We start from the raw sequence: 26,744 nt of genomic DNA on the forward strand, positions 1-26,744 counted from the left end.
AAATGCTTATTGAGACCATGCCCGGCTTTGTGCTAGATGCTGAGGGTACAATAATGAGTAATCCGCAGAGGTTAGCATCTGGGGAAAGATGCAGGCATTAATCGAATACTCACACGAGTACTTAAGAAACTCGAGGCATGATACTCACTAGGAAGGTATGTCAAGACGGGGCCATGAGAGCATAGGAGGCTTCTCCAGGGTGGCCCCATGCAGGTATGTTTTGTCCTCTGAACACTGGCTGACCAGATGAAATTACAACCTGGGCTCTGCTTAGGGAGCCCTGAACCCAGGTGCATGATGGCATCTGCCCAGGGGGGATGACTTCCTCTAATTCTTAAAAAAGGTGTTACATAAGCCGGCATCAACCTTAAGGTCAACGAATTTGGAAGCAGCAACCCTGAACTGAGCCCTGAACCCCGAGTAGGAGGTAACCAGGCGCAGAGAGGAAGGGTTGTGTGAAAATGTTCTAGGGCATAAAGGAGCCCGGCGAGCTGAGAATGGAGGGAAATCAGGGGACTAGAGTTAACAGCTGCTGAGTGGGATGCAGGGGTCCCACCCTCCCTGCAGGGCTTGCAGCCCCAGGTAAGCAGTTTTGTCTTTATCTCCAAAACAATGAGAAATCCCCGGTGGATGGTTGGAGTTTAAATGGATTGCCTGAGGTAGAATAAGAATGTGTTGTTTGTTCTGAGAATAATGGGAAACCACTGGAGAATTTGAAGCATGGGATGCTATGGTCGGGTGTGTGTTACACAGAGATCACGCTGGCTTCAGTGTGGAAAATGGATCGGGAGTTGGCCAAAGTGCAGTATCAGCAAACGAGTTCTAAGGTTATAAGCTAGTTTTAAGTCTATAAGGTAAACCAGCTGTAAGGTTCAGATGAAGATGTTGGCTTCTCAGAGTGGTCACAGTACAGACTGAGAAAGGGGTGGAATTTGCGAGATACTTCAGAGGCGGAATAAACAGCTTGGGTGATGGTTTGGATGTATGTGGGTGAATAGGGAGGATGCCAAGGATATGTTTCTGACTTTTGTAACTGAATGGTTTTAGGTGGGTCCCAGTCCCTGAAATGGAGAAAGCCTGGAAGAGAACGGGTTTGGAGTGGATTGGGGAAGGAAGATGATGAGTTTACTTTTGGTTATGTTGAGTATGAACATGTTTGAGATGTCCAAGACTTTTCACATAAGGATTTAGATGTATGGGCTTAAACTCAGAGAGGATATCTAGGCTAAAATAAAAACTAGCATAGTGGTGATAACCAAAGCCGTGGATGTGAATGGGATGCCTAAAGAGAGATTACAGAGAATACAGACTTAATTTTGGCTGTAAAGTTTAGAATAAGGATAGAAAAGAACATGAGAGAGATGAATAGTTGAGTGAAGTTTTTTGGTTGTTTTTTTTTTTTAATGGAGGAGACCTGATCATGTTTAAAAGGCCAATGGGAAAGATACAGGCGAGATGGATTTATGATAAAATTTTACATGAAATTACTGTTAAGCTTAATTCATACATATACAACTATGAACATCAAATAATTAATCTTTCAGTCTTTAAACATTATTTTGCAAACTGGAAAACAATATATTTTATGCAGAGGATGGGTATAAAATAAAAGTGATGTGTTTAAAAAGATTTTGTTCTAATGCACTTGATTAATTTCACATAATTCTTTCCTTACGTTGAAAAAAAATTGCCTGATATAGATGATATGCTGACAATTAGCCATGTCAAGGGGATAGAGAGCACTTGTCTGAGATAGATAAGTTAAAATTTTACTCAGTCAGTCTTAAGATTATAATATTTATAGAAGAACTAAAGGAAATAAGCAAAGGCAGCGTGTCCGTGGGAGCAGGGAAGGGGATATTTAGCTTTAACCCAGAGAAAACTGGCAAATTCTACAGACGTTGTTCAGAAACTCATGTGTAAATACGATTGTCTTAATATAAGAACAGTCATTTCAGGCAAGGTCACTCGGAGATATTTACGGCCTGATTTAGCAGTTTTATTCTTTTGGAACTTCAGACAGAAGGACTGTGGGAATGTGTGAATTCCCAAGGAATAGTTTGGCTTTAAAATTAATATTAAATTTTAGTCTCTTGAAAGCATTCCTCCAGTTTTCTCCCAAAGAGCATGAGATCACACTTTTTCCTTAGATTTCCATAATAAATATAGGAATGCATAAAAGTTGTAGTGGAACATTGCTGGCCATCTTTTGGATCCATGGCTATCCTGTTATGGAGTATAATCTATAAAAATACTGAATCACTATGCTGTGTTCCTGAAACTAACATAATATTATAAACCAACTACACCTTAATTTAAACAACAGAAAAAAATAAATGTTGTATGAAAACAATTACATAGTTCATCTTTGGTTCTTCTATCAGAATGGAAAGCTCTAACCAGCTGTCAGCAAACTTAGCCTGCAGTTCTAGAGCCAGGCAGGAAAATTCACTGTCGAAAATGCAGGCAACATCATGACCATTTTCAAGGGCGTGTGTGTTGTTCAGACACCCTGCGTCTGTGGCGGAGAGGACCCGCCTCTCATGTTCATTCAGCTAATCTATTCATTTGTTTGAACACAGGTCAGGTGATCACTGCCAGTATTGCAGATATCATTGCAAACTACTCATTCAAGGATATCCTGAGAAAATTGGCTGGAGAAAAGCAGACAGAAGTGGCTCCTGCTTCCTACGATGACAGTTACCTTGGTGAGATGCATTGCTCAAGACATTTGCGGTTTCTCAAAAGACAAGCATGTTAAATGTGGAAGCAAATTTTATTCCTCACTTATAATATTTGGCACCTTTTGCAAATTTTCTTCTCTTACTAGCTTCGAGTGGACTCTTAACTTTCTTTTCTTTTGATTCAGCCATTATATGTAGTCTCCATAGTTTCATAGCTGTTTTATAGGCTCCGTGACAATCTCTTGCAAATAAAATATTTTACCAGTCGTAGATACTATGTATTAGTGAGGATGCCCAGTACTACCTGGGCAACATGATGATGACCGTTTCCAGTTTCTAAAAAGAGCAAGAGACTTTCCAGTTGCTAGAATGTTCTCAAAATTTATTACGTGCAAACCACACAATGCCATTTCATCACTATCGTTTGCCACCTTATCTTTTATCACCTCGTCTCACTTTAGAGCCAAGTGAAGTTTGTGGGAAATCATTAAAGGTATTAGGAAGTAGGCCTTGTAGGTGATCAGAAATTGCAGAACCTGAGCACAAGAGATACCTCTCAGAGTAAGTAGGTGTAACCTACTCAGAGGTACTCTGAGGTACCTCTCAGAGTAAGTATGTCTGATTATGATGAGTCAGCAACTCTTAAATGCAGCAGCCGCCATTCACACGTCGAGGTGGGCAATGAAGCATTCCTACTTCTAAATGGGACCTCAGAATCCGAAGGTGTTGCCAGGCTCAGAAGAAGCAGATCTAGTATGCTTCCAAGATTTAGTATAAATCCTGGTTTGATTAATTTTTCTCTTTGTAGAACCCTAAACTTCTATGTAATAGGATTTGTTGGCATTTCTGCACAAGGTACTACTATGGTAGTGCCTTCATATTTCTAGATACAGATCATTTGTAAAGGCTTCAAACGTGTGATTCGCTTGTTTCTTGCTTTAAAACAGGATATTCAGTTGCTGCTGGGGAATTTACTGGGGACTCTCAGCAAGGTGAGAAACATTGTTGAAATGAAGCCCTCTGTTGGATTGGCCAAAACATTCATTCACGTTTTTCCATGCGATGTTACAGAAAACTTGAACGAACTTTTTGGCCAGCCCAATATAAAACACGGGGAAAAGTGCAGTGACCTAAAAAGCTCTTTTAGGACTGTGATTTTTAAACAATTCTGAAACTTTTAATCAGCCCTACATTTAATAACTCCTTTGTGTTATAGCCATTATGAGGCTGCAGGCCCCAAAGTTACTAGTGTGATGGCTGATTTTTTTTTTTTTAAACCAAATTCTGAATGTTTGTGGGAAATGAGAAGCCGTGGTTGCCAGGTATCTCACTTGGTATAATCCCCTTAGTCTTTCCTGTTTGGCAAGCCTGATCCCGAAATCAGTCAGCTCTGTTCTACCTGACTGTGGTCTGTTTTTAGGTGCCCCTAGTAAACGTCCATACCTGTGTCCAGGAAGCTGGAATGCAGTGTAAGGTCTACAATCTACTCAACACTCAACATCTCTATTTGAATGGCTCTTCCAAACTTAATAAGCTTATACCTGAACTCCTGATCTTTCCACTTAAACATGCTCTACCCTCCATCAGCTCCATCTCAGTAAATGGCAACGCCATCCTCCGAGCTGCTCAAGCAAAAAACCTTGCAACAGCCTTGGACTGTGCTCTTTCTCTCACACCCCATCCATATCTAATCCATGAGCAAATCCTGCTAACTAAACTCAAAAGACAGCCAGCATCTGCCTACTTTTCACCTCCTCCATAGCCTCCGCTCTGACCCAAGCGCCCATCAGCACTGTGGCAATAGCCTCCTAACTGATCCTCTTTGCTTTCATCTTGGCCCTCCTGTGGTCTTCCCTAGATCCAGCAGCCAACGTGGTCCTTGAGGAAGAGAAGTCACGTGGTGTAACTTCTTGGCTCCCAGTGATTGCCCAACTCATTCTGTCTAAACTCCAAGTCTTCACAATGACCTAAAAGACTCTCTTCATGAGGCCCCTATTTACTCTGACCTCAGCTCCCAGTCCTTTACCCCTGACTCCTTCCAACCACTCCAGCCACCCTGCCCTCCCTGCTGTTCTCTGAATACTCCAGACACACTTCTACCTCAGGACCTTTGCACATGCTATTCCTTCTGACTAGAACATACTTCTCCTAGATCTCCATAATATTTACTCCTTCACTTTCTTCAGGCTTTGGTAACATGTCATCTTCTTGCCAAGACCTTCCCTGACCACCCCAATAAATCATAATTCCTTCCGCCTCCCAATTCCAGCACTCCCAGTACCATTTTACTGCTTAGTTTTTCTGCTCTATACTCATCCCCTTCTAACATGACATTTGACTCTACTTTTCAAATTGACTGCCCCTTCCAGCTCAAGTGTAAGCTCCACGAGAGCAGGGAATTTTGTCTTTGCTCCGTGCTGTATCCTATGTTCGCAATGAACATTTATATGTTGATTGAATTAGAGTAAATTTACTACTGAAAAGTCCAACATCTAGGCCCAACTGGATCTTCTCTGATGATTAACGCTCCAACAGCATGAGCGTCCAACTCTGCTAGAGTTTATTACATCAGATAGAATTAATGCTAGAATTTGTGCTATACCTTTAGGACCAGGTTTGGGTGAAGGGAAATTTGAATGGAAGGGGACTCTTTTCCAGGCCCCCTTTCTTTAAATTAAACTAAAATGTTGACCCCAATGAATCAAAGGATAGTTTAGATTTATAGAAATGAGAGCTGGAAAGAACTTTGATAATCAGGCAGTTCCAACTCCCATCTATTGTAGGTGACTGGAAAAAATCAGTTTCAGTGATTGATCCCGGGTTTATGGCAGACCCAAGGACTGAAACCACTATTTCCTGAATCTAGAACCATATCACTGTGCATTGGAATATGCTCCCCACTTTTCACCAGAGTTGCTTTTTCTACCTCTATTATTGAAGCTTCCCTTCCTCGCGTACCCTTGGCTGCCAGGTTGTCCTATAATTCTGTTCCAGGGGGCAAGACTCAATCATTTATGGTATGTGGCTTTTCCTTCGGTAACTGAAATTGTTTGAACACATTAGTGGGACAGGAGCTGTTACTTTGTACACTAGTACAAAAGACTAGTACGAAAGACAGTGAAACCTGGAGAAATCAGAGTACGAGGTTTAACGGACAAATCACACACAGATCTGAGAAGCCAGGCTTATGTTCTGGAGGCAGAAACACATGGAGAATGTGATGGAGACAGGTAAATCTCAAAGTACGACTTTGGGTCTTCTGTTTTCTTTCGTCTGTAGCAGAAGCAAAAGCCAGTGCGAAACTGTGGCTTCAAACCTCCATCTCTCTACAGGATCCACGATAGTTACTCATTTAAGAGGCACCCTCTTTAGCTGATTTGTTGTATAGCTTTACAGTGTACTATGCCACTCACTTTGTAAATGACTATTTCCATCACAGAATTGGTTGCTGGGGTTCCCAGAGGAGCACAGAATTTTGGATGCGTGAGTACTAAGAAGGCGTTACACGCTACATTCTCTACATACGCAAAGAAACACTTTGCTGCATACAGTTTCCAAATCTTTTTAAATGCCCTTTAATAGTGAGCACTACTGATCCACGCTTGTTTGCTTACAAACAGGAGGTTAGATTCTTTTCTGATCTGGGTGCAGGATCAACTCCATAGTCTGTGGGACCCAGTGTAAAGTGAAAATGCCTAGCCCCTTGTTCAAAATGGTTAAGAATTTCAGGACAGTGACAGCTGGGCTATCCAAAGGGTGGGGAGGGCTCGTCTGCATGTGGGACCCTTTGGGACTGACTGCACGGGTCACGTGCCCATGAAGCTAGCCTAGCCCTATGCGTGTGCATAATCTGGGAATAGTTGCAGAGGATCCCATTGTTGATGTGATCAGCATTTTAATATGTCCCATACGGTGGACATAATAAGGTCAATTGTTATTTCACTAGTGTATTAGTTTGCAAGGGCTGTCATAACAAATGACCCCAAACTGGGTGGCTTATAACAACATAACTTTATTCTGTCTCAGTTCAAGAGGCCAGAAGGCTGAAATCAAGGTGTGATCGGCATGGTCACATCCCTCCCATGCATGTAGGGGTGGATTCTTCCCGCCTCTGCCAACTTCAGGTGGCCCTGCCTTTCCCCGGCATGTGGGAGCTTCACCTGAATCTCTGCTCTGGTCTCCATATGGCCTTCTTCCATCTGTGTCTATGTGTGTCCTCTCCTCCTCTTATAAGGACACCAGTCATTGGACATAGGGCGCACCCTAAATCCAGGATGATTTCATTTCAAGATCCTTAACTTTACTTATTTCATCTACAGAGACCCTATTTCCAAATAAAGGTCACCTTCTGAAGTTCGGGATAGACATGAGTTTTGGAGGGATACTATTCAAACCCATTACAACTAGTTACCATAAAAATAGGAAAGGAAAATAAATCGACCTTATGAAAGGAAAAACATATTTTAAATAATGTTTAAGTCTGGTAAACTTATAATATCTATAGATTTTAGGTTGTCTGGATAGAATTTTTTTTTTTTTTTTTTTGTACGCGGGCCTCTCACTGTTGTGGCCTCTCCCGCCGGGGAGCACAGGCTCCGGACGCGCAGGCCCAGCAGCCATGGTTCACGGGCCCAGCCGCTCCGCGGCATGTGGGATCTTCGCGGACCGGGGCACGAACCCGCGTCCCCTGCATCGGCAGGCGGACTCTCAACCACTGCGCCACCAGGGAAGCCCTGTCTGGATAGAATTTAAAAGGAATATTTTTGCTACATGGATAATACTTTAAAATTTCATTTTTTTGCAGAGAACCATAGTCATCAATTTCTCATAACAGCAAATGCACAGAAGTGAAACTTAGATTAAATTTTTGATTAGATCAATTAACTGACTATCAGATTAGGTGCTCTCAGTGTTCCTGAATTCATATTTCTCTACATCAGATTAGTAAGCATGCATTTTGTCTGAAAGGATCCCAGATTTCACCATAAACAAAAAGTTCAGTTGGATTTTTTAAAGATCGTTCTTTTGGGCTTATTTTATTTTATTTTATTTTTTACATATACAGCTAACCATTTATGACTCCTCCCAAAAATTTTAAAATGATTTAAGTTAAACTTTTTAAAAATTGCTCCAATTCTATGCCAAATGATGTAACCTATCTAATTTCTATGATTTCAGGTTTCAATCATTAACTCTACAGATATGACCTTTATTCAGAATTTCACTGGTGAACAGGTGAAGACATTTTAGAATCAAATAATGAATGTCACTCTGCACTAACAGTATACTGTAATATGTTGTTTATTCATTCATAAAATAAATATTTACCGAGCACCTACTATGTGCTGGAAACTCTTCTGAGCACTGGGAGTGTAACCAAGTAGCAGACAGACAAGATCCCAGCTCTCATGCAACAGTCCGGGGGAGGCTGATGGGGGGTGACAATTAAGAAACAAGTAAATGCCCATGATGATTTCAGAAAATGATAAGGGATGTAAAGGCAGAATATGCTCCCTAAAAGCCCAAAAGCCACTAACTGCTGAAATCCGAGAGCAATCCTGTTATGTTGCGGTCCTTATGTAGTGTGCGCGGTGATGAGTTCTGAGTACCCGCCTTCCCCCCGAGAAGACACAGGCTTCTTGTAGGTTTCACATGTTGGTCAGTCAGTGGGTCTGGGCTCTGCCTTCCTGTCCTCACAGTGACTGGAACCCTCCCCAATCCCAACATTATATGGAAGATAAGCTCTCTGGTTCTGGTCCCTTCCCCCCAGGGGGTAGGTATGGCCCCGTACCCACTGTCACTGGCTGGGGTCTTATTATCAATGGGTCAGTTGCCTGCAAACAGGCTGCTGTCATCCTCCTGACGTAACACGGCCTGAGGTCACACTTCATTCACTACCCTGGGTTTCCTGGGTTTTTGACCTGTTGAAATCTGTCACATTTCTTTAAAGGATGAATGTGATACTCCCGTCTAAGGGAGCCAATCGTGAGTTGAATTCATTTCTCTGGTCAACCAGTTTCCTTTCCTAACCACCAACCCAGGGTAAGGAGCTTCTAGCAAGCCTCACACTTGACTCCAGCCAAGTTACATCTTGGCCCACGGGATCCCAGGAGGATCCAGGTTTAAGATCCTGAAATGCTCAACTCTTAGCTACACACAGAAATTCGGAATCATATATTTGTCAAGCAAATAGAGTTTTTTAAAGAACACAGAGCATTTTTGACATTTCCTCCCCCAAATTGGGGCTTTAGTCTATCCGTTACTGTGCAATTTTCAACAAAGCATTTAACAATGTCCCTCATGGTACTCTTGTGGTAAATATAGAGATATAAGGCTGTGATGATAGTGAAGTTGGGTGGATTTATAAATTTTGAACCATGATTCCCAAGTGGTGACAATTAATGGTTTAATGGAAATCTGGCAAGACTTCTCCTTTGTCTTTTCATTTCATTTTTATCATTCAAAGCTCTTTAAACATTGTTAAATTTGGCCTTTCTGTAACTTCTCATCTTCAATACCACCTAGTTCTGCAATCTTGAACCTCAGAACTGAATACATAAGTGATGAAATTCCTCTGAGTGAAGACCACACAATGCCACCCAGGAATAAGAATTTCACCGTATGTGTTTGGAATAGAGAAACGAGGTGGGAGAACTGAGTTATTGCATGAGGCAGTTAAATGAGGCATTCATCTCCTCTGCAAAGAGTACTTTGCACTGGCACCCATGTCTTAGCCCATGGACTACTATAATAAAAATACCATAGACTGGGTGGCTAAAGCAACAAACATTTATTTCTCACAGTTCTGGAATCTAAGATCAAGGGGTAGGCAGATTTGGTATCTGCTGAGAGCCTGCCTCCTGTTCACAGCCGTCTTCTTGCTGTGTCCTCACCTGATGGAAGGAGGGCTAGAGAGCCCTCTGGGGTCTCTTCTCTAAGGGCACTAATCCCATTCATGCAGGCTCAACCCTTCGTGACCTAATCACCTCCTGAAGGCCCCACTTCCTAATACCATTATATAAGGAGTTATGTTTCAATATTTGAATTTGGAGGAGGGGAGGCATAAACAATCAGTCTACGGCAACTGTATATGTTTGGAATAGACAAAAAAGGTGGGAGAATTGAATAATTGTGTTACACTTGGTAACTCATCTATTTTTTTCCTCTGCAAAGAGTATCTAGCACCTGGCACCTACTCTGAGCTAAACACTGGTCAGACAGGGCAGAGAGAAGAATGAACAACACAGATGGAACTCTCTGCCTTCTGTGGAGCACACTTTCCAGGGGACTGTAGGCTGATTAAATTTGTAGGTGATAGGAAGCTAAATTGGCTAAATCAGGGGTCCCCAACCCCTGGGCCACGGACTGGTACTGGTCTGTGGCCTGTTAGGAACCAGGCTGCAGAGCAGGTGAGCAGCGGGTGAGCGAGCGAAGCTTCATCTGTATTTGCAGCCGCTCCCCATCGCTCTCAGTACCGCCTGAGCTCCACCTCCTGTCAGATCAGCAGTGGCATTAGATGCTCATAGGAGTGTGAACCCCACTGTGAACCGCGCATGTGAGGGATCTAGGTTGTGCGCTCCTTATGAGAATCTAATGCCTGATGATCTGAGGGGGAGCTGAGGTGGTGATGCTAGCTCTGGGGAGGGGCTGCAGATACAGATCATCAGTAGCAGAGAGGTTTGACTGCACCGAGACCACAGTGAATCAATTGCTTGCAGACTCGTATCAAAACCCTATCAGTGAGTGGCAAGTGAAAACAAGCTCAGGGCTCCCACTGATTCTGCATTATGGTGAGTTATATATTATTACATTGCAATATATTATATATTGCAATGTAATAATAATAGAAATAAAGTGCACAATAAATGTAACGTGCTTGAATCATCCCGAAACAATTCCCGCCCCCCCCCCAACCTGGTCGGTGGAAAAACTGTCTTCCACGAGACCAGTCCCTGGTGCCAAAAATGTTGGGGACCGCTGAGCTAAAGCATTGGATGGCAGAATACGGAACTGAAAAATCTTGGCAAGCTAAAACTATTGGCCAAATCTGAAGAGATTATAAACCTTGAAAACACAGGCTGAAAACAAAAATATAAGAGCTAGAATGTAGAAAGATTAGGCACACTGGTTACACTCAGAAAAGACTTAGAAACCTCAGCAGACGATAAACTCAATATGAATTGATACAGAGACGTGGTTTACCCTCAAATTAAAACCTTTTTATGCTTCAGTGATATAAAGAGTTCAAAGCAGAGGGTGTCCATCCTACTTATCTTCTCCTGTCAGTGTGTTCATGGGGTATCATCTTTTCTTTGGTATCCCATGTTGTATCCCTAAGAAAGATGGGAAGCCAACCTAAAACATTTCCATAGGAGATTTCACATGGAAATGGAATTAGATTTATTCTGTGACATTCAAGATTGCAGAACTAGGTAGGAGCATTAAGGACCAGATGTTACAGGAGGACTAATTTTAGCAAAAAGTATTCTAATAGTTGTATCTACAAATTGAATGGGCTTATTGTTGAACATCTCCAGAGGATGTCCGAGCAGACGTCATGGGTGTTGTGAGGGACATTATGCATTAGGTCAGGGGTTAAACTAAATGACTCTAAGACTCTGTCCATGTCCAAGGGTCTATGAATTTAAAGGCAAAAATGTGCTGCAATGTGGCTAATCTTTCAGGGAAAATTGAGAGATGACTATAAAAATGACTTTTTGAGCACAAAATATATCATCTTATGGTTTTCCTTTGCAGATGGCATCTTACTTTGGATATACAATTGCAGTATCAGATGTTAACAATGATGGGTAAGTTTATAAGAACTTCCTCACTCACCAGATATTATATTCGTCCTTAAAGATGTTATATTTTTTCCTTCATGAAATAGATCCTTCCATACTTCCTCAACAAGATCGAGGCTCTCTTGTTTTAACTTTTTTTTTTAGTCCAGGGCAAAAGGATACATCTACTAAAAAATTCTCTATCATCCTTTCTTATGTCTTTACCACATCTGCCACTTCTAAGACAGGACTATTTTACTTAGTTTTATCTTTGATTTTATGAACTAAGTAGTCCTTGGCCATTTGACTTCCATAACCATTGAAGAATCTGCTCATCTGCCTTCACCCTTTAGCACATGATATTCATAAAACATTTGCACATAAATATTTTTTCTCCTGACAGTGCTTTAACCAACATACTAGTGACTCCCATGCAGAAGATGAAATAATATTATTATTTTTTTCAGTTTATGGCAGTAAATTATAGTTGAGCTTGGATCAAACAGCATGATAAACTGTGGTTGTATTTAAGTTATTACTTCAAAGAAAATTGTTATTAAGCAACTCTCTGATCCACGAAAAGCACCTAACTGACAGATAAGACAAATGATTAAATAAGAAAACCAAAAAATTGAGATGAACTGATTATTCATCCAATAAATATTGTTGGAGCACCTACCATATGTCAGGCATTGTTCTTGGGTGCCCAGAATGTAGCAGTGATTAAGGAAGAATAGGTCTCTGCTTTCACGGAGCTCACATTTCGGTAAGAAGCAAATATCTGAAAAATGTGAACTATGTTCCCTTATCTGGGCTACGTCATGGATAGACATTAGCTATGACCTCTACATAGCTAGAAATGAACCTTATTTATTATGCGGTACCGTATGATTGGAGATAAATTTGCTAACTTTTGTACCTTTTGGAAAATAGCTTATTATTCTTTCATTCAACATATATTTCTTGAGCATCTTCTACACACTAGCACTGTTCTAGGTGCTGGGATACAGCAGAGAACAAAACCGAAACCCGCCCCCTCATAAAGGTTATACGGTAGTTCGGGTGGGAGCTACAGATAAAAAAATAAATAAGTCAAATAAAGATTATGTTAGATGGTGATGAGCACTACGCAGGAAAAAAACAAAAACAGAAGGCCGGAAGCAATCAAGATGTCCTTTAGTAGGTAAATGTGTAAGTATTCTGCGGCCCATCCAGACAATGGAATATCATTCAGTGCTAAAAAGAAATGAGCTATCAAGCCATGGAAAGACATAGAAGAACCTTAAATGCTATTACTAAGTGAAAGAAGCCAGTATGAAGAAGCTTCATACTATATGAATCCACTAGATGACATTCTGGAAAAGACAAAACTATGGAGACAGTCAAAAGATCAGTGGTTGCCAGGTGTTAATGGTGGAAAGAGGGATGAATTAGGTGGAGCACAGAGGCTTTGTAGGGCAGTGAAAGTACTCTGTATGATACTGCAAGGGTGGATTCATGTCATTATACATCTTTCTAAACCCACAGAACGTACACCAGCAAGAGGGAACCCTAATGTAATCTGTGGACTTTGGGTGATGATGATATGTCCATGTAGGTTCATCAGTTGTAACAAGTGTACCACCTGGTGCAGGATGTTCACAGTCGGGGAGGCCTTGCTTGTGGCAGGGGGTATACAGGAACTGTCTGTACTTTCTGTGCAATTTTGCTTTGAACCTAAAACTGCTCTAAAAAATAAAGTCTATTAATGAAACTTAAAAAAAAAAAAAACAGAACGGGGATAGAAAAAAATTGGGAGGGATGCAATTTTTATTCAGGTAAACAGGGAAGGCCTGGGTGTTAGGTTAGGTGAGGGAGCAAAACACTATATGGGGAAGAGTGTCCAAATTCCCAGCGGAGCGGGGAGCTGCTGGCATAGTCAAGGAATATCAAAGAGGCTTGGAGAGAAAGTCTGTGAGCCGCTTTACACAGCACCACATGGACTCTGCCATGGATAGAATGAGTCTGTTTCCAAGAAGGACACATCATCTTGAAAACCCCTGGAGGAGTCTAAGCAAGGGACTGGCCTGCACCCACTTTGGTTTTAGCAGCCATGCTCTGTTCATTGGGTCTCCATGGAGTGAGGCCTTCTGGGAGCCCATTGCCATAAGCCAGGCGAGGCAGGACAGTGGCTTGGACCAGAGCAGTGGTAGGAAGAGTAGAACTGGTTGCACTCTGGGTCTATTTTGAAGAACGCAAATCTTATCCTGGATAAGATCTGTGAATGAAATCTTATCCTGGATAAGATCTTATCCTGCAGATAACTGAAAATGAAGTTGCTTTAATCTTCAGCTCTCTGAATTGTGGAAAGGAAGTAACAATTAGGACCACCACTCAAAGTGAGCAACCTGGATGGACTGTATCTGTTATCAGAGCCTTTTAGTCATTTAGAAAGAAAATGGTGGAGGAAGAACCTGAGGTCCAAAACATGGCGTACTGTCCAGATACAGGAAGCCCATTCTTTAGTGAAAACAAAAAGTCCGACACTGACCCTTGGGATAAGTTAGACACATTTCCTTCAACAGATAACAACACGACACGCATGAGGGCTTCTCTCCTGGGAGCCAGGCAGCATTTTTTAGGGCACAGATCACCCAGTGTGTTTCGTTCTGTAGTTCACTCCCTTTTCAATCCTTTCAGCTTCCCCCCCAGTGTCACAATATGCCCTGCAGGGCACCACGACCTTCCTGAAAACACATTCATTCTAGTCTAAAGTTTTGTGACAACGTTTATAGGACTTTTTTTTTTTTTGGCCACATTAAGAAAAAGAAAAGAAAACTTGTGAAAAAAGGACCTCATTGGTTTCAAACATAGGAATTTTCCAGTAATGATTTGTTCTTTCTTGATGTTCTTAAAAATTGCTATGCACATCATTTCTTTTTATTGGGTAGTATATTCTGAATTCTTTAGACTGCATTGAAAAATACATCTATTATCTTAATATTGTCATTCTTAAAGAAAAAAGTACCTATAGATTCTCAGTCTGTATATTGTTTGCTGCTCTAATTACTTAGATGCAACGTACATTCATGTTCCCATAATCAATGAGTGTGCTCTGGAAGCCATTGAGAACATTGCATCCCAAATAAAGATAGAGAACTCACGTGAAGTCTGAGATTACAATAATGCATATATAACTTGCCATCATTTTTGCAGCACCTGTTTTTCTAGAACAATCACTTGATATTGTTGGCTTTCAGATAGACACAAATAGGGAAAACATGGCATCTTGTGTTTCTAGGTTTATACTTGATCCCAGGACGGGGGGCCTGAAAACCACTAATTACTGTGACAGCCCATGTCCTCACCTCCTGGAGTGGATATTCATCCCCAGGGCAGGTACAAAACAAGCCATCAGGGCAGAGACATAAACCTGTAATCCCTCAGCAATCTTAGCAGAACGAGGAAACAAAGGCAGTAAATCATGCAGTGTCAGTGACTTTTCCTAAGCTCCTGTGATGGCTCCACGCCAGGACACGTGTGGCCTTGTTTTGAGAAAGAATGCTTTTGTCATTCTCAGTTTCTGACAAGATTTCTACCAGGGACCCTAAGGCTAGAATGGGATTTGCAGCAAACACAAAGCTCTATGTCAAATAAAGTTTTCCTGGATATAAACCTCAGGTAGTTAGCAGTTTGGAATGCAGAAATCTCGATTCTCCATTGAAACAACTGAAGAACTTAACACGCTATTAAGCAATCACATTTTATCTTTATCATGAATGATTAGCAGACAGTGTTTTTATTTCTCTCAAAGTACCTTTACGTGTAATAAGTCTAATAGCACAGGACAATCTGTACTACAATCCAATGAAACTACCTAAAATTCACCAATGAGGAAACCGAGACACAAAAGTTAAGTGACTTGCCCAAGAGCACACACTAAGTAGGGGAAGGTCTTGATTCGTTCACAGAACTTTTGCTGACTTACCTTATAAATTTTTTGTTCACTTATATACAGAGAACTCTTTACTAAGCTCTATAAAATACCTAGTAGGAAACCATATATATAATTGCAGTCTTCAAGGGTTTAAAATCTGTAAGAATTCAGAATTTTTAATCTAGTAAGTGAGTACAATGACTGACATGCCTCTCATTTACTTTTAAAAATTGGGAAACAGAGAAGTTAGTATACTTGTCACTGAAGAAATCCAATAATAACCTGTAAAATAGTTTTAAAATTAAAAACTATGTATATTTAAGGTGGACAACATGTTTTGATATACATATACGTAGTGAGATGATGACTGCATTCAATCTAATTAACGTCTCCATCTATGTGATTCATCTGTATCAGCCAACTGGGTGGTCCATCCATCACATAGTTACCGTGTGTGTGTGGGGGGGCTGTCTATATAGTAAGAGCACCTAAGACCTACGCTTTTAGCAAATTTCCAGTATACAATATAGTATTATTAACTATAGCCACTATGCTGTACACTGGACCTCTAGAACTTATACATCCTACACAGCTGCAACTTTGTACTTTTTGACTAATATCTCCCCATTTCCCCAATCTCTCCACCCGTGGTAAGCACCACTCTACTTGAATTGCACTTTATAGATTCCACATATATATGCACATGTAGACCTATCTATATTCATATTCATGTAAAAACATACAGATATTGTCTATAACATGTATACAGATATACATATACATACACATATAGAATACACATGGATTTCAATGACCTTAAATAAGGGTTGGGGTAGAAGAATAGCATATACATGTGTTTAAGTTTTTACTCTGTTTTGCTCGTTGATAAGAATCTGTTTATTAAGTGTGCATTTTATTAATTTCCATTATTCTTATAAACAAGCTCATACTTCCACTTTATAAAAATAGAAAACCATAATTTCAGTTATTTTCACCCAAAGAACTTTAAGATTGTCTTTGATGATGCTAAAAACAACTGACTGATAAAAAATTCAGTTATGAATGGTTTTCAGCATCATGGCATATAAGAAAAATCAGTTTGTTTGATTATATTCAAAGTAGCCATACTAGGCTGCTGCATTTGACCAAGTCATTAGTTTACCTCATAAATAATTTTAGAGAGTCTATAACTCCAATTTTTAAAAAATTCACAAAGCCCTTTCTACTTCCCCAGCATTTATCAGTGATTAAGGAATTATAAATGAGCATTAATCAGCAGAGTTTCATAATAGAACTGAGATTTAATTCCCTTTCTTTACCCAATTTCTAATTTTCCAGTAGCCTTTTTTTTTTTATTTTTAATAGCCTGAATCTTTCAAGTTTTGGACCTGAGTGGATGTTGTACAGTGACTCGGAATAGGATTGAGAGCATCACTCATCTAGTTGATCATTCACTGTTCAGAAGTTAGGACTCACATTTTGTGGAACTGAACCAGACTTCCCTCTCTCCATCCGAGAGAGAACTAAGTACTATTGTACGTGAGACTACCTAGTGAAGTTTCTTTCACAGTGTATGTCATCCTCTCTATCCACTGTGCAACAAAAGCGAAATCCCTACAAATGCTCCAAAACCCACCATGAGGGAAAACAAAAAAAGACAGTGTCGTTAAGTAATGTGACCAAATAAATAAACTGGTGGGGATTTCTCCAATATTTTATTTAAAAAAATCTCCAGGTGTTACGAGTGGACTGCAAAAGTTTAGACCAAACAGTTAACGTGCTTGCTGGTTGGTGGTTGATCTTGTCAAGCCTGTGACTATTTTGTAAAACATAAACAAGCTGGTGAACTTAACTTCAGTTATCTTAAGATAGCCAGAACTACAAAATCTTTCAATGTAAACTCTGTTAGGAATTTCTGGACAAATTTAACAGCAAAGGGAGATAGTATTTTCCTCTTGAACCTAAACAAGCAAGTCTGTTTTTTTTATTTTCTTATGGCTTTTTGAAACAATATATTCATACTATTTCAGAAATTCAAAGAATTACAGTTTAATCCATTGGATTGTTTTAGCCTCTGCGGGTCCAAAAGGAACTAAATTTAGAGTCTTAGCAGTTAGTTAACTTGAGAGCATTTTAGAGAAAATTTATTTGAAAGGAAGCAGCTTTGAGTAACTGTGTTTTGGTGCTAGATTTACTCCAAGTGGGTTCTCTCATAGAAGAGAAATCATTATGATTCAATTAAGTAGAAAATCTAGAAAATTAAAACATAAAGAAATTGCAAATTAAATTGATTTCTGTAACATAAATGATAAGCTATATTTGTTCTCACCTATCATAAAACAATTATATGGATTAGATATCAATTCTAGTATACAGCCTCCTAACCTGCATTCTCTTAATAACTACATTCTGCGAATCAGTCACAGGCATTAGCATGCACTATGGACTATTGTGAAAAAAGAAGAAACAGAGAACTTTATATGTTAAATCAACATGTTAAACACCATTTGGCTGCAGAAAACTTGAATTCAGATTCTTCATAATGAATATTCTCACTGATGGGTTCCCTCATCCCCCCTCTCTGTTTATCACTATATTTATGCTTTGCTCCTCAGGGAAATATTTATAATGTTGTGTCTCAAAGAACATGTGAAAGAATGAGAACCTGCACCTTGCACTGTATTATTAGAGTGGACATAATACTTTTTTAGACATAAAAAAGAGACAAAAATAAAACCTGTGTGAATGCTACATAGAGATGTAAAGAAAACTCTGCTCAAATATTGGACATTTCAGATAAGATGAAATTTAGTGTGTATATCCTCCTTTTATAAAATGCCTTTACATAATAACTTAGATCTCATCCAAACTACCAACATGACACAAACAGAAAAGATGGTTTTTAGTGAAAACCTCACCATAAATATTGATTCACCATTATTCTTTCTTGAGATTACATGTATATGTATAAAATATACTTTATATATATTATATATTCTTAGAATGGCACCCAGTCTGTTACACAACTACTTTTTCGGAAGCTCAGTAAAGAACGTCTTTACTAATAAATATTTTTAAAACTTTAAACTTGAATTGGGTATATTCTAAAAAAGGATATGACAAGTAAATTTTGAAATAGTCTAATAGCACGCATGGCCTACCGCAATGGTCTTTCAATGAGTTTTTGGCCCTGTGGGATCGTAATCAGAAATACATTTAACATTGCAACCCACTACGTACACACAACTGAAACAAAAGGTTTCATGGAACAGTATTCATTCTTAGTATGTGTAATGCATTGACTCATATTTTCTATTGTATTCTATTTCATTTTTATAATTGCTTGTCAAGACCCATTAAATTGATTTCACGATCCACTAATGAGTTGCAAATCAAGATTTAAAAACACCAGCCTAGACAATAATATATATTGTGACTCTTAAGTGGTACTGCTAACATAAAATATTATTGACACTAAATGCAAAATATTGCACAAGGCACATTGAATCAATTGAATCCAAGACAGTTATTGTCTCTCAGCTTTATGAGAACACAATTATAAATTAAGAACAAATGTCTTTCTCCTTTTTTGGCGTTTAGAGCATTTTAGAAGGCTTACACTTAAATATCTAGGGAAATCTATTTCTACGAAAATAAATCAACGTTGTCACAATAGTCCAAGAATACAAAGATCCCATGGATGTGCTAATCTTTCACAAGCATAGGTCCTTGCATTTCTAGAACTCCACACTGTTGGCAGTGAGAAACATAGTGAGGTAACGTGTCAGTCCCATCATGTCCCTCAGGGACCAATTGTATGGCTTTGTTCCTTCTGTTGAGAATGAGAAAATGGCCCTGCTCAATCTCTGCACTAGAGAACCAGTGGTTTTAGACATCTTTGAACTACAAGGCAGCAACACACACAATTAGGTGTTTAACAAATGTCTCTTCATACTGACAATAATAATAACAGAAAGAGAGGCAACCAGGTTCCTCCAGGGCAAAGCCTGAGGCCTGGAGCAGCCCCAATCCCTGCCTTACTCTTGGCCTAGATAGAGCACAGAAGCACGGCAAGTAAATGCATTTGGAACATTTTTTTTAAGAGTTTTTTTTTTTTTTTTTTTGGATGCGGACCATTTTTAAAGTCTTTATTGAATTTGTTACAATATTGCTTCTGTTTTATCTTTTGGTTTTTTGGCCATGAGGCATGTGGGATCTTAGCTCTCCGACCAAGGATCGAACCCTCACCCCCTGCATTGGGAGGCGAAATCTTAACCACTGGACCACCAGGGATGTCCCCATTTGGAACATTTTTAAGAAAACGTTTTACCTAAGTGTGTAGCAATCCAATTGCTATCTCTTTCTTGAAATTTTTTCAGCCTGAGAAATTATCTACTGGTTGTCTGCTATAATATCTACATCTACAAAGAAAAACTATAAATTCGCATTTGGGAGGAAAATTTTGTTTTCTAGCTTTCTAGCCAGTACGAGAACCTTCTCTGGCCTCTGTTTTATTTGAATGGAGGTAACAAGAGAAAAGAGGAGGACAGACTTTATTTTAAACCTTATTACTGCAAGAAAACTTCATAATATAAATGTATAGTTACCTAAATTATAGACAAATTCTCATCCATGTTTAGAAAAACCTATTTTGGTCTTTCTGATACGTTTTACTTGTGTAAGTACATTTTCTGGAAATGCACCAAAGAGCTGAAAAGGGTGAAATGGCTGTGGTTTTCTTAAAGTAGTAATTTTTAGCATAGCTAAAAAGTTCAGTGTGATAATTTAACAACTCTTATTTTCTTATAGCATTCTATTCCGTAGACATAACAAAGCAATGAAAGAAATATGACAGTTGTAAGATATCCCTTGGAAAAGGAAATATACCAGTGGAAATGTACTAATCTAGTTGACTAGAAATCTACCCAACAGCATCTCATGTCTCTGCTGACCTCTTTCTTCGTTCCCTGCAGAATGGATGACATATTGATCGGGGCGCCTCTCTTTATGGAACGTGAATTTGAGAGCAACCCCAGAGAAGTAGGGCAAGTTTACCTGTACTTGCAAGTGAGCGTGCTGGTCTTCAGAAATCCGCAGACCCTCGCAGGCACTGACGTTTTCGGGAGATTCGGTAGTGCTCTGGCACATTTAGGAGACCTGAACCAAGATGGATACAATGGTAATTTACACCAATGCATGGGAATTACTTACGTGCCACAATTTCAGGTTACTGTTGCATGACAGAAACAAGAGACTTCACAGTGGTGTGTGGTACAGTTCTTCTGATTGGTCTTTAATAAACTATCCAAAATCTCAAGGCAATTTAAACTTTAGTTTTGGCTAACACAGATGTTACGTGGAAATTTTCTCATGTTGATTTAGGGTGTCATGTGACAGCTCTAAACAAACAGCAATTATTTTTAAAATTGACGTATAGATTTATGACCTGAAGAGACCTAGAGAATGTACTATATGTACAGAGTCAAAACAAATAAATACATGTTGATACATTAGCAAGTGTATTGCCATCTGAGTAACTCATACGGCGTACGTACAGGTTATGCTGAATTGTAATTGATCTCTCAACTTCAGCTTAAAGGCACCTTCAATGTTCGTTGTTAAGCAGTGTTAAATTCTTAGTTTAGGTTTGTGGTTCTTTAAGTTAGGAATTTATGAATGCCTTCGAAGTACCCTCTCCTCAGAAAAACATGCCAGCTCACACAAAATTTTGCATACATTTTCAGGACCTTTAAGTTAAGAACCAAGGTAGACTGGGTTTCTTGAAGTTCCAGGGAGTAACAGGAATTTGCTCCAACAAAATAGCCTAGAGAGTATTCCCATCAAATCAAAGTATTCATTAATACCTTCAGCAACTGGTCACGTACTTTTATGATTTCCTTGAAAAAACACGTCTCAGCAATGTATAGTTAGTAACTTTTAAAGTACCATAAGACATAAATGCATACTAAAAGCTCATGGTTCCAGGGAAGCTTTTTAAAAAAGAGACAAGTTCATCTTGAACTGATTTGTTGCTTTCAAAAACTGCCCTATTCCTGAGCACCAAATGAAAGAAATAATGCTAAATTATCTGTGTAGTCATCTTTTTCATCATCTCTTCTGTTTGTCTTTTCTCTCAAACCCTTAATGATACTTTTAAGAGCTAAGAGAAACATTTCTAACAACCTAAGAGGGGTTTTGCCTCTCTGAGCCTTGGTGTCCTTAAAATGATGCCAAAATGAGATGTAACCAGGGGACAGATATAAATTCACTGACTCGGAGGATGTGAAGAAAGTGCCCCTTTCCACCTACCATATGACAATATCTTTATTTTCCACAACGATCTGAGTTTTTTGACAGTTTATCCTTACCTGTTAAGTGAAAGTGGATTTATGATCCTTGTTATGTAGTGAAAATCAGTTTACAATTCATTCAGTCTTATCAGACTTAGGAACAACTACAAACGGATGAATGACAAAATGAGGACACACACCATCGTCCGCAGCTTGGGCTGTTATGTTACTGTGCTATTGGTGCTCTTTTTCATGTAAACCTAAGTAGTTAGGTGTACTGTTTAGAGCAATCCTGATGAACACAATATATGGAAGGTAGTTTTCATTCACTGCTATGTTTAACAGGGAGACAGGCGACAGGGTTCTCTCTCGGTTTCCCAGAGTCCTCAACTATGAAACGGGTCTTGCCTACATCATGGGATGATGTAATCATTCAAGAAAGAGGTTATTTTTTATTTTTTTGCGGTATGCGGGCCTCTCACCGTCGTGGCCTCTCCCGTTGCGGAGCACAGGCTCCGGACGCGCAAGCTCAGCGGCCATGGCTCACGGGCCCAGCCGCTCCGCGGCATGGGGGATCTTCCCGGACCGGGGCACGAACCCGCATCGCCTGCATCGGCAGGCGGACTCTCAACCACTGCGCCACCAGGGAAGCCCTGTTTATTTCTTTTAACAAGAAACTCTTAAGTACTCTGCAAAGGTGCCTCATCTGGTCCACGCAGCCCATTAATCTGACTCAGCTCTTCCCTATTACTCACTAAGCTCCCACGTAGATCACCTTCTGGCTGCTCTTCAGGTGGGCCAAGCTCCTTGCATCCTTGGGCCTTTGCACAGTCATTCCTTCTGCCTGGAATGCTCTTCCTTCTGATTCCACGTGGTCAGTTCCATCTTGTCCCCAGATTTCAGTTTCAAGATCAGCCTTAGAGACACCTTGTCTGACCACTTCATCTAAAATAACAATCCAATCACTCTCCATCATATCAGTATTTTTAAGATTCTCTTCATAGCATTTGTCACTTTCTATCTTTTCTTGATTATTTCTTTATTCAAATTGTCTATTCCCTGCACCAGAATATAAACTTTTGAAAAGCAGTGTCTGGTTCGCCGTTGAAGCCACTGTGCCCAACACATTATAGGCACTCGATAAATATTTCTTGGATGGATGAAAGACAACAAATACTTTCCTCTTGTTGCAGTACTACAGAGTTTCATGGAAAACTTAAGAAGCCCTTTGGGCTGTTTGGTACTGCTCTTCGATTGTACTTATTTCTCTTTCTAAAATACTCTTCTTTATTTAAAAATTGTGTGTCTCTGTTTGTAGACATTGCCATCGGTGCGCCCTTTGCAGGCAAGGACCAAAGAGGCAAAGTGCTCATTTACAACGGTAACAAGAATGGCTTAAACGCCAAGGCTTCCCAAATTCTGCAAGGAGTGTGGGCCTCACAGGCTGTCCCTTCTGGATTCGGCTTTACTTTAAGAGGAGATTCTGACATAGACAAGAATGATTACCCAGGTAAGTTCTTCTTTCTTTTCCTACAACAGAGTCTGCTTCCTAGAAAGAGCTATTCTCTGGACGATGCATCGTGTTTAAGCAGTTCTCTTGTACAGGTTAAGGCCAAGCTTGCCCATCACACGGGTTCTTTGGGTACCATTCCAAAGCAACTTTCATGAGACTCTGAAGACAGACAAAACAAACACTCCTTTTCCTGTCAAGAGAGGAAGTTTAAAAAGCAAGATGGCTTTTTAAAAACTGCATTGGACATAAAACTTAGCAACTTTGCAACAAAAGTTTGTTATTTGAAACTCCTCAGTAATCTGGTCTCCATCGACAATGACAGCCTGCATCAGATAACTTTTCAGAGCAATTAATTTTAACCCCATAATTCCCTGTTGAGCTCACAGCTCCTATGAATTGACTTATGCACCTCAGCATTTCTGTCATAAGCTCATGGTTTTGGAACATAAATAGTTTCCAGCCACGTCTGGGGGTTTTCCGAAGATAGAATGACTTTTACAGCAAAGCATAAAGAACTGGTTTGTGATACAGATCATTACCAATTTTTGAATGCTCAATTCACAGTGAGGATTCAGTGGAGATCCATACAGCCCAGTGAGATAATTCCTGTTTTATGTACGCTGTATGAAAATATAGATTTGTCTTAAAGGATTGTTTCAATAATCGGGGTTGTTAACAGACAACATTAGACTCCTTGGTTTTGTGGTTCAATTTTCCCTTTTATGTTGGTTATTTTAAGATGGTTTCAAGAAATAGTTGGAAATCATTAATAGTTCACTGACAGCTTCAACCCTTTATTGAGACCTTGTCTCTTTCCATCAGCCCTCCCCTATTGAGTACTTTCCATACGTAGAGCATTTGCTGGTTTGGGGCATCACTCCAATAAGCTGACTGCCTAAATATACATCACTAATTTCAATCCTTTGACTTTCTCTTCCCCTCCAGGATTAGGCAAAAAGGATACTGCAACATATTCTTATAAATTTGCCAGGAATTTTCAATGGCACTAACATAGACGTTGTAGTGGGCTCAAAGCGGATTTAGAATTATATTGTATATGAATGGGCCCTCCTTGTGGCAACTGCAAGAGCATCTAGTGAAATTCATTTTCTTGGGTTATATTACACTAGCCTAACCAAGGATTGGTTAGGTTTTCTTTGGGGGAGGGGAGTCTCATACATAATATATTCACTTTTAAAGAATCCAAAAATTAGATCCCCTATGTGATTTCTTCCCAAACTATGTCAGGATGATTCATGAAATTCAATTCCTGGGTCACAATTTTAAAGAAACAGTTATTTTATTTTACTTTTTAAATTTATTTTTTTAATTTTGGGCTGTGTTGGGTCTTCATCGCTGCACGGGCTTTCTCTAGTTGAGGCGAGCGGGGGCTACTCTTTGTTGTGGTGCACGGGCTTCTCATTGCGGTGGCTTCTCTTGTTGCGGAGCACAGGTTCTAGGCACATGGGCTTCAGTAGTTGTGGCACGTGGGCTCAGTAGTTGTGGCTCGTAGGCTGTAGAGCGCAGGCTTAGTAGTTGTGGCGCACGGGCTTAGTTGCTCCGCGGCATGTGGGATCTTCCTGGACCAGGGATCGAACCCGTGTCCCCTGCATTGGCAGATGGATTCCCAACCACTGTGCCACCACGGAAGTCCTGAGAAACAGTTATTTTAGAAAGTTATTGCTATTCCTTATGCCCTTCATAGTCTTCCCTTAGTACCAGGGAACTGACAGAGAATGGCCATGCCTTCCACAAGGTGAGGAAAATACAGGATGTATCAATCACATAGTCAAGTCTAGTGATTTCCTTTGAAGTCTTCTAAATAAGGGCCAGGAAGGAGAGAAACGTGAAACAACTTTTCTCTCAAAGAATATTCCCTCCAGGGAGGGGGGTAAAGGAGTGAGACAGAGAACAGAGGAAGTAAGTACAGTGTCAGTAATTGGTCATCTCTTAACTACATCTTTTTCAGCCCTTCTTAACATCAGAAAATGGTCATTTGAGGCCATTCACTAGTCAATAACTTTATCCACTGAGGCTGATTCACTTTACAGTAATGAATGACGTTAATGCAGTGTATCCGTCTGTGTGAAGAGTAAATGCTCTTTACTAAGACAGGACCGTTATGACACTTAGTTGATTTCTTAACCTCAAGATAGCCTTGAGGGTTTCAGAGTTCATCAGTGCATCTTAGACAGTAGACCTGAGTTCTGGTCCCAGTTCTGCCTCTCAGATATAGGTGTCTTGTGCTTCATGATCGTGCAACATTTCCCCTCACCCTCATTTTCTTGCAAAAAGAGCGTCATTCAAAGAAGCCTTTTTATCTTGATACCAAGTCCCAGGGACTTAATGCGAGGAAAATTGCCTTATGGGCAGGTGACTAGATCCTACTAGCTAGTGTAGCGGATTTGAAATTTGCAGGCATAATTCAGGAATTAGACGTGGAACGTTCCTCATTTTTCTATAAGCGAGTCCCATTTAGCTCTCAAGCCTCCATTTCTCCTATGGTGGAAAACCTCAATCTTGCAGTCACTTCTAGATTCAGATTTAATGTCACTTGGGTAAGTATTCATTTGGATTCAAGACTCCCTCTTTCCTCCCTCTGCAGCAACTCTCCCAAGGAATGGAGTAGCAAAGGGGGTGCCTTTTGTCTAGGGACGGAGAAAGGGGTGCTGGACCAAGCACGTCATCTGTACTTGTTGGCCTCTGGCTGAAGGACAGCTCAGTCTCTCAGGGTCACTGACATGTTGCTCAAGCTTCGGTGATTAATCCAATGGTCTGCGTAATGGCCACTGCTCAAAAGTTCCACATGTCCTGGGTCCTCCCTGTTCTATTTTGGCCTCTTCTGGTTCACTCTCAGCAAATGCTTCTGTGCCACGATTGGGACTCGCAGGATGGGGTCTTCAGGTCTCTGAGTTTGCCTTTATGCTTATCCTAGATTATTCCTTTAGCCATTGCTAATTTTCCACCTAGGCATCTGTTACTCCAGCACCTAAGAGGGTTGCAGTCTTCTTGGGTTTTTCTTAAGAAGTAGCAAAAGCCCTCTTTTCCCCCAAAGGTTATTGGGTGGCATGCTTTCTAGACTCCATAGTTCATTTTGTAAACTCTGAGTTCTCCTCCTCTGTGGTCTCTCTTATGATTTTCCAAACCAGCTCTTTCTGGAACTTAAAAAGAAATACAATTTTCTTTCCCTCTGGGCTCCTGCTCCTTCAAATCAAAAGAAATCTGTCTTCAGACTATGGTCCCGTCCATGAGTTTCGAAACCCATTCAACAAATTGAATGCCTTCTTCTAGGATGTATCTAGTCATCCCTGTTAAGCAATGGTTCTCAATCTTGGCTACACATCAGAATCATTTAGGGGAACTTTTTAAAAGTGCTTATGCGCAGGTCACCCTCCAGACCAGTTAATTCAAACTCTCTGGGGGGTAAAACTCAGACCACAGAAATGTGTTTAAGTGACCTGGGTCGTTCCAGTGTACAACCAAGCAGGGAACTCATGATCTCGAGCAAGGTTTCCCCCACTTTAATGAACATCTCGATCACCTGGTCATCTTGTTCAA

At 40.2% G+C, this 26,744-nt stretch overlaps 1 protein-coding gene across 3 annotated transcripts in view; it reads left to right on the forward strand.

The window, feature by feature from the left end:
• Nucleotides 1-26,744, forward strand: part of ITGA8 (integrin subunit alpha 8) — a 182,399-nt gene that overhangs the window by 36,590 nt on the left and 119,065 nt on the right. For all 3 annotated transcript variants that reach the window (XM_030832410.3, XM_030832407.3, XM_060292278.2), the window contains 7 exons: nt 2,583-2,708; nt 3,632-3,676; nt 6,124-6,167; nt 7,863-7,919; nt 11,442-11,494; nt 20,357-20,562; nt 22,992-23,183. In XM_030832410.3, the coding sequence (XP_030688270.1) occupies nt 2,583-2,708; nt 3,632-3,676; nt 6,124-6,167; nt 7,863-7,919; nt 11,442-11,494; nt 20,357-20,562; nt 22,992-23,183 (723 nt within the window). The remainder of the gene's footprint in view (nt 1-2,582; nt 2,709-3,631; nt 3,677-6,123; nt 6,168-7,862; nt 7,920-11,441; nt 11,495-20,356; nt 20,563-22,991; nt 23,184-26,744) is intronic.

The sequence above is a fragment of the Globicephala melas genome, chromosome 2 (assembly GCF_963455315.2).
Source record: "Globicephala melas chromosome 2, mGloMel1.2, whole genome shotgun sequence".
In the NCBI taxonomy this organism is placed as follows: domain Eukaryota; kingdom Metazoa; phylum Chordata; class Mammalia; order Artiodactyla; family Delphinidae; genus Globicephala; species Globicephala melas.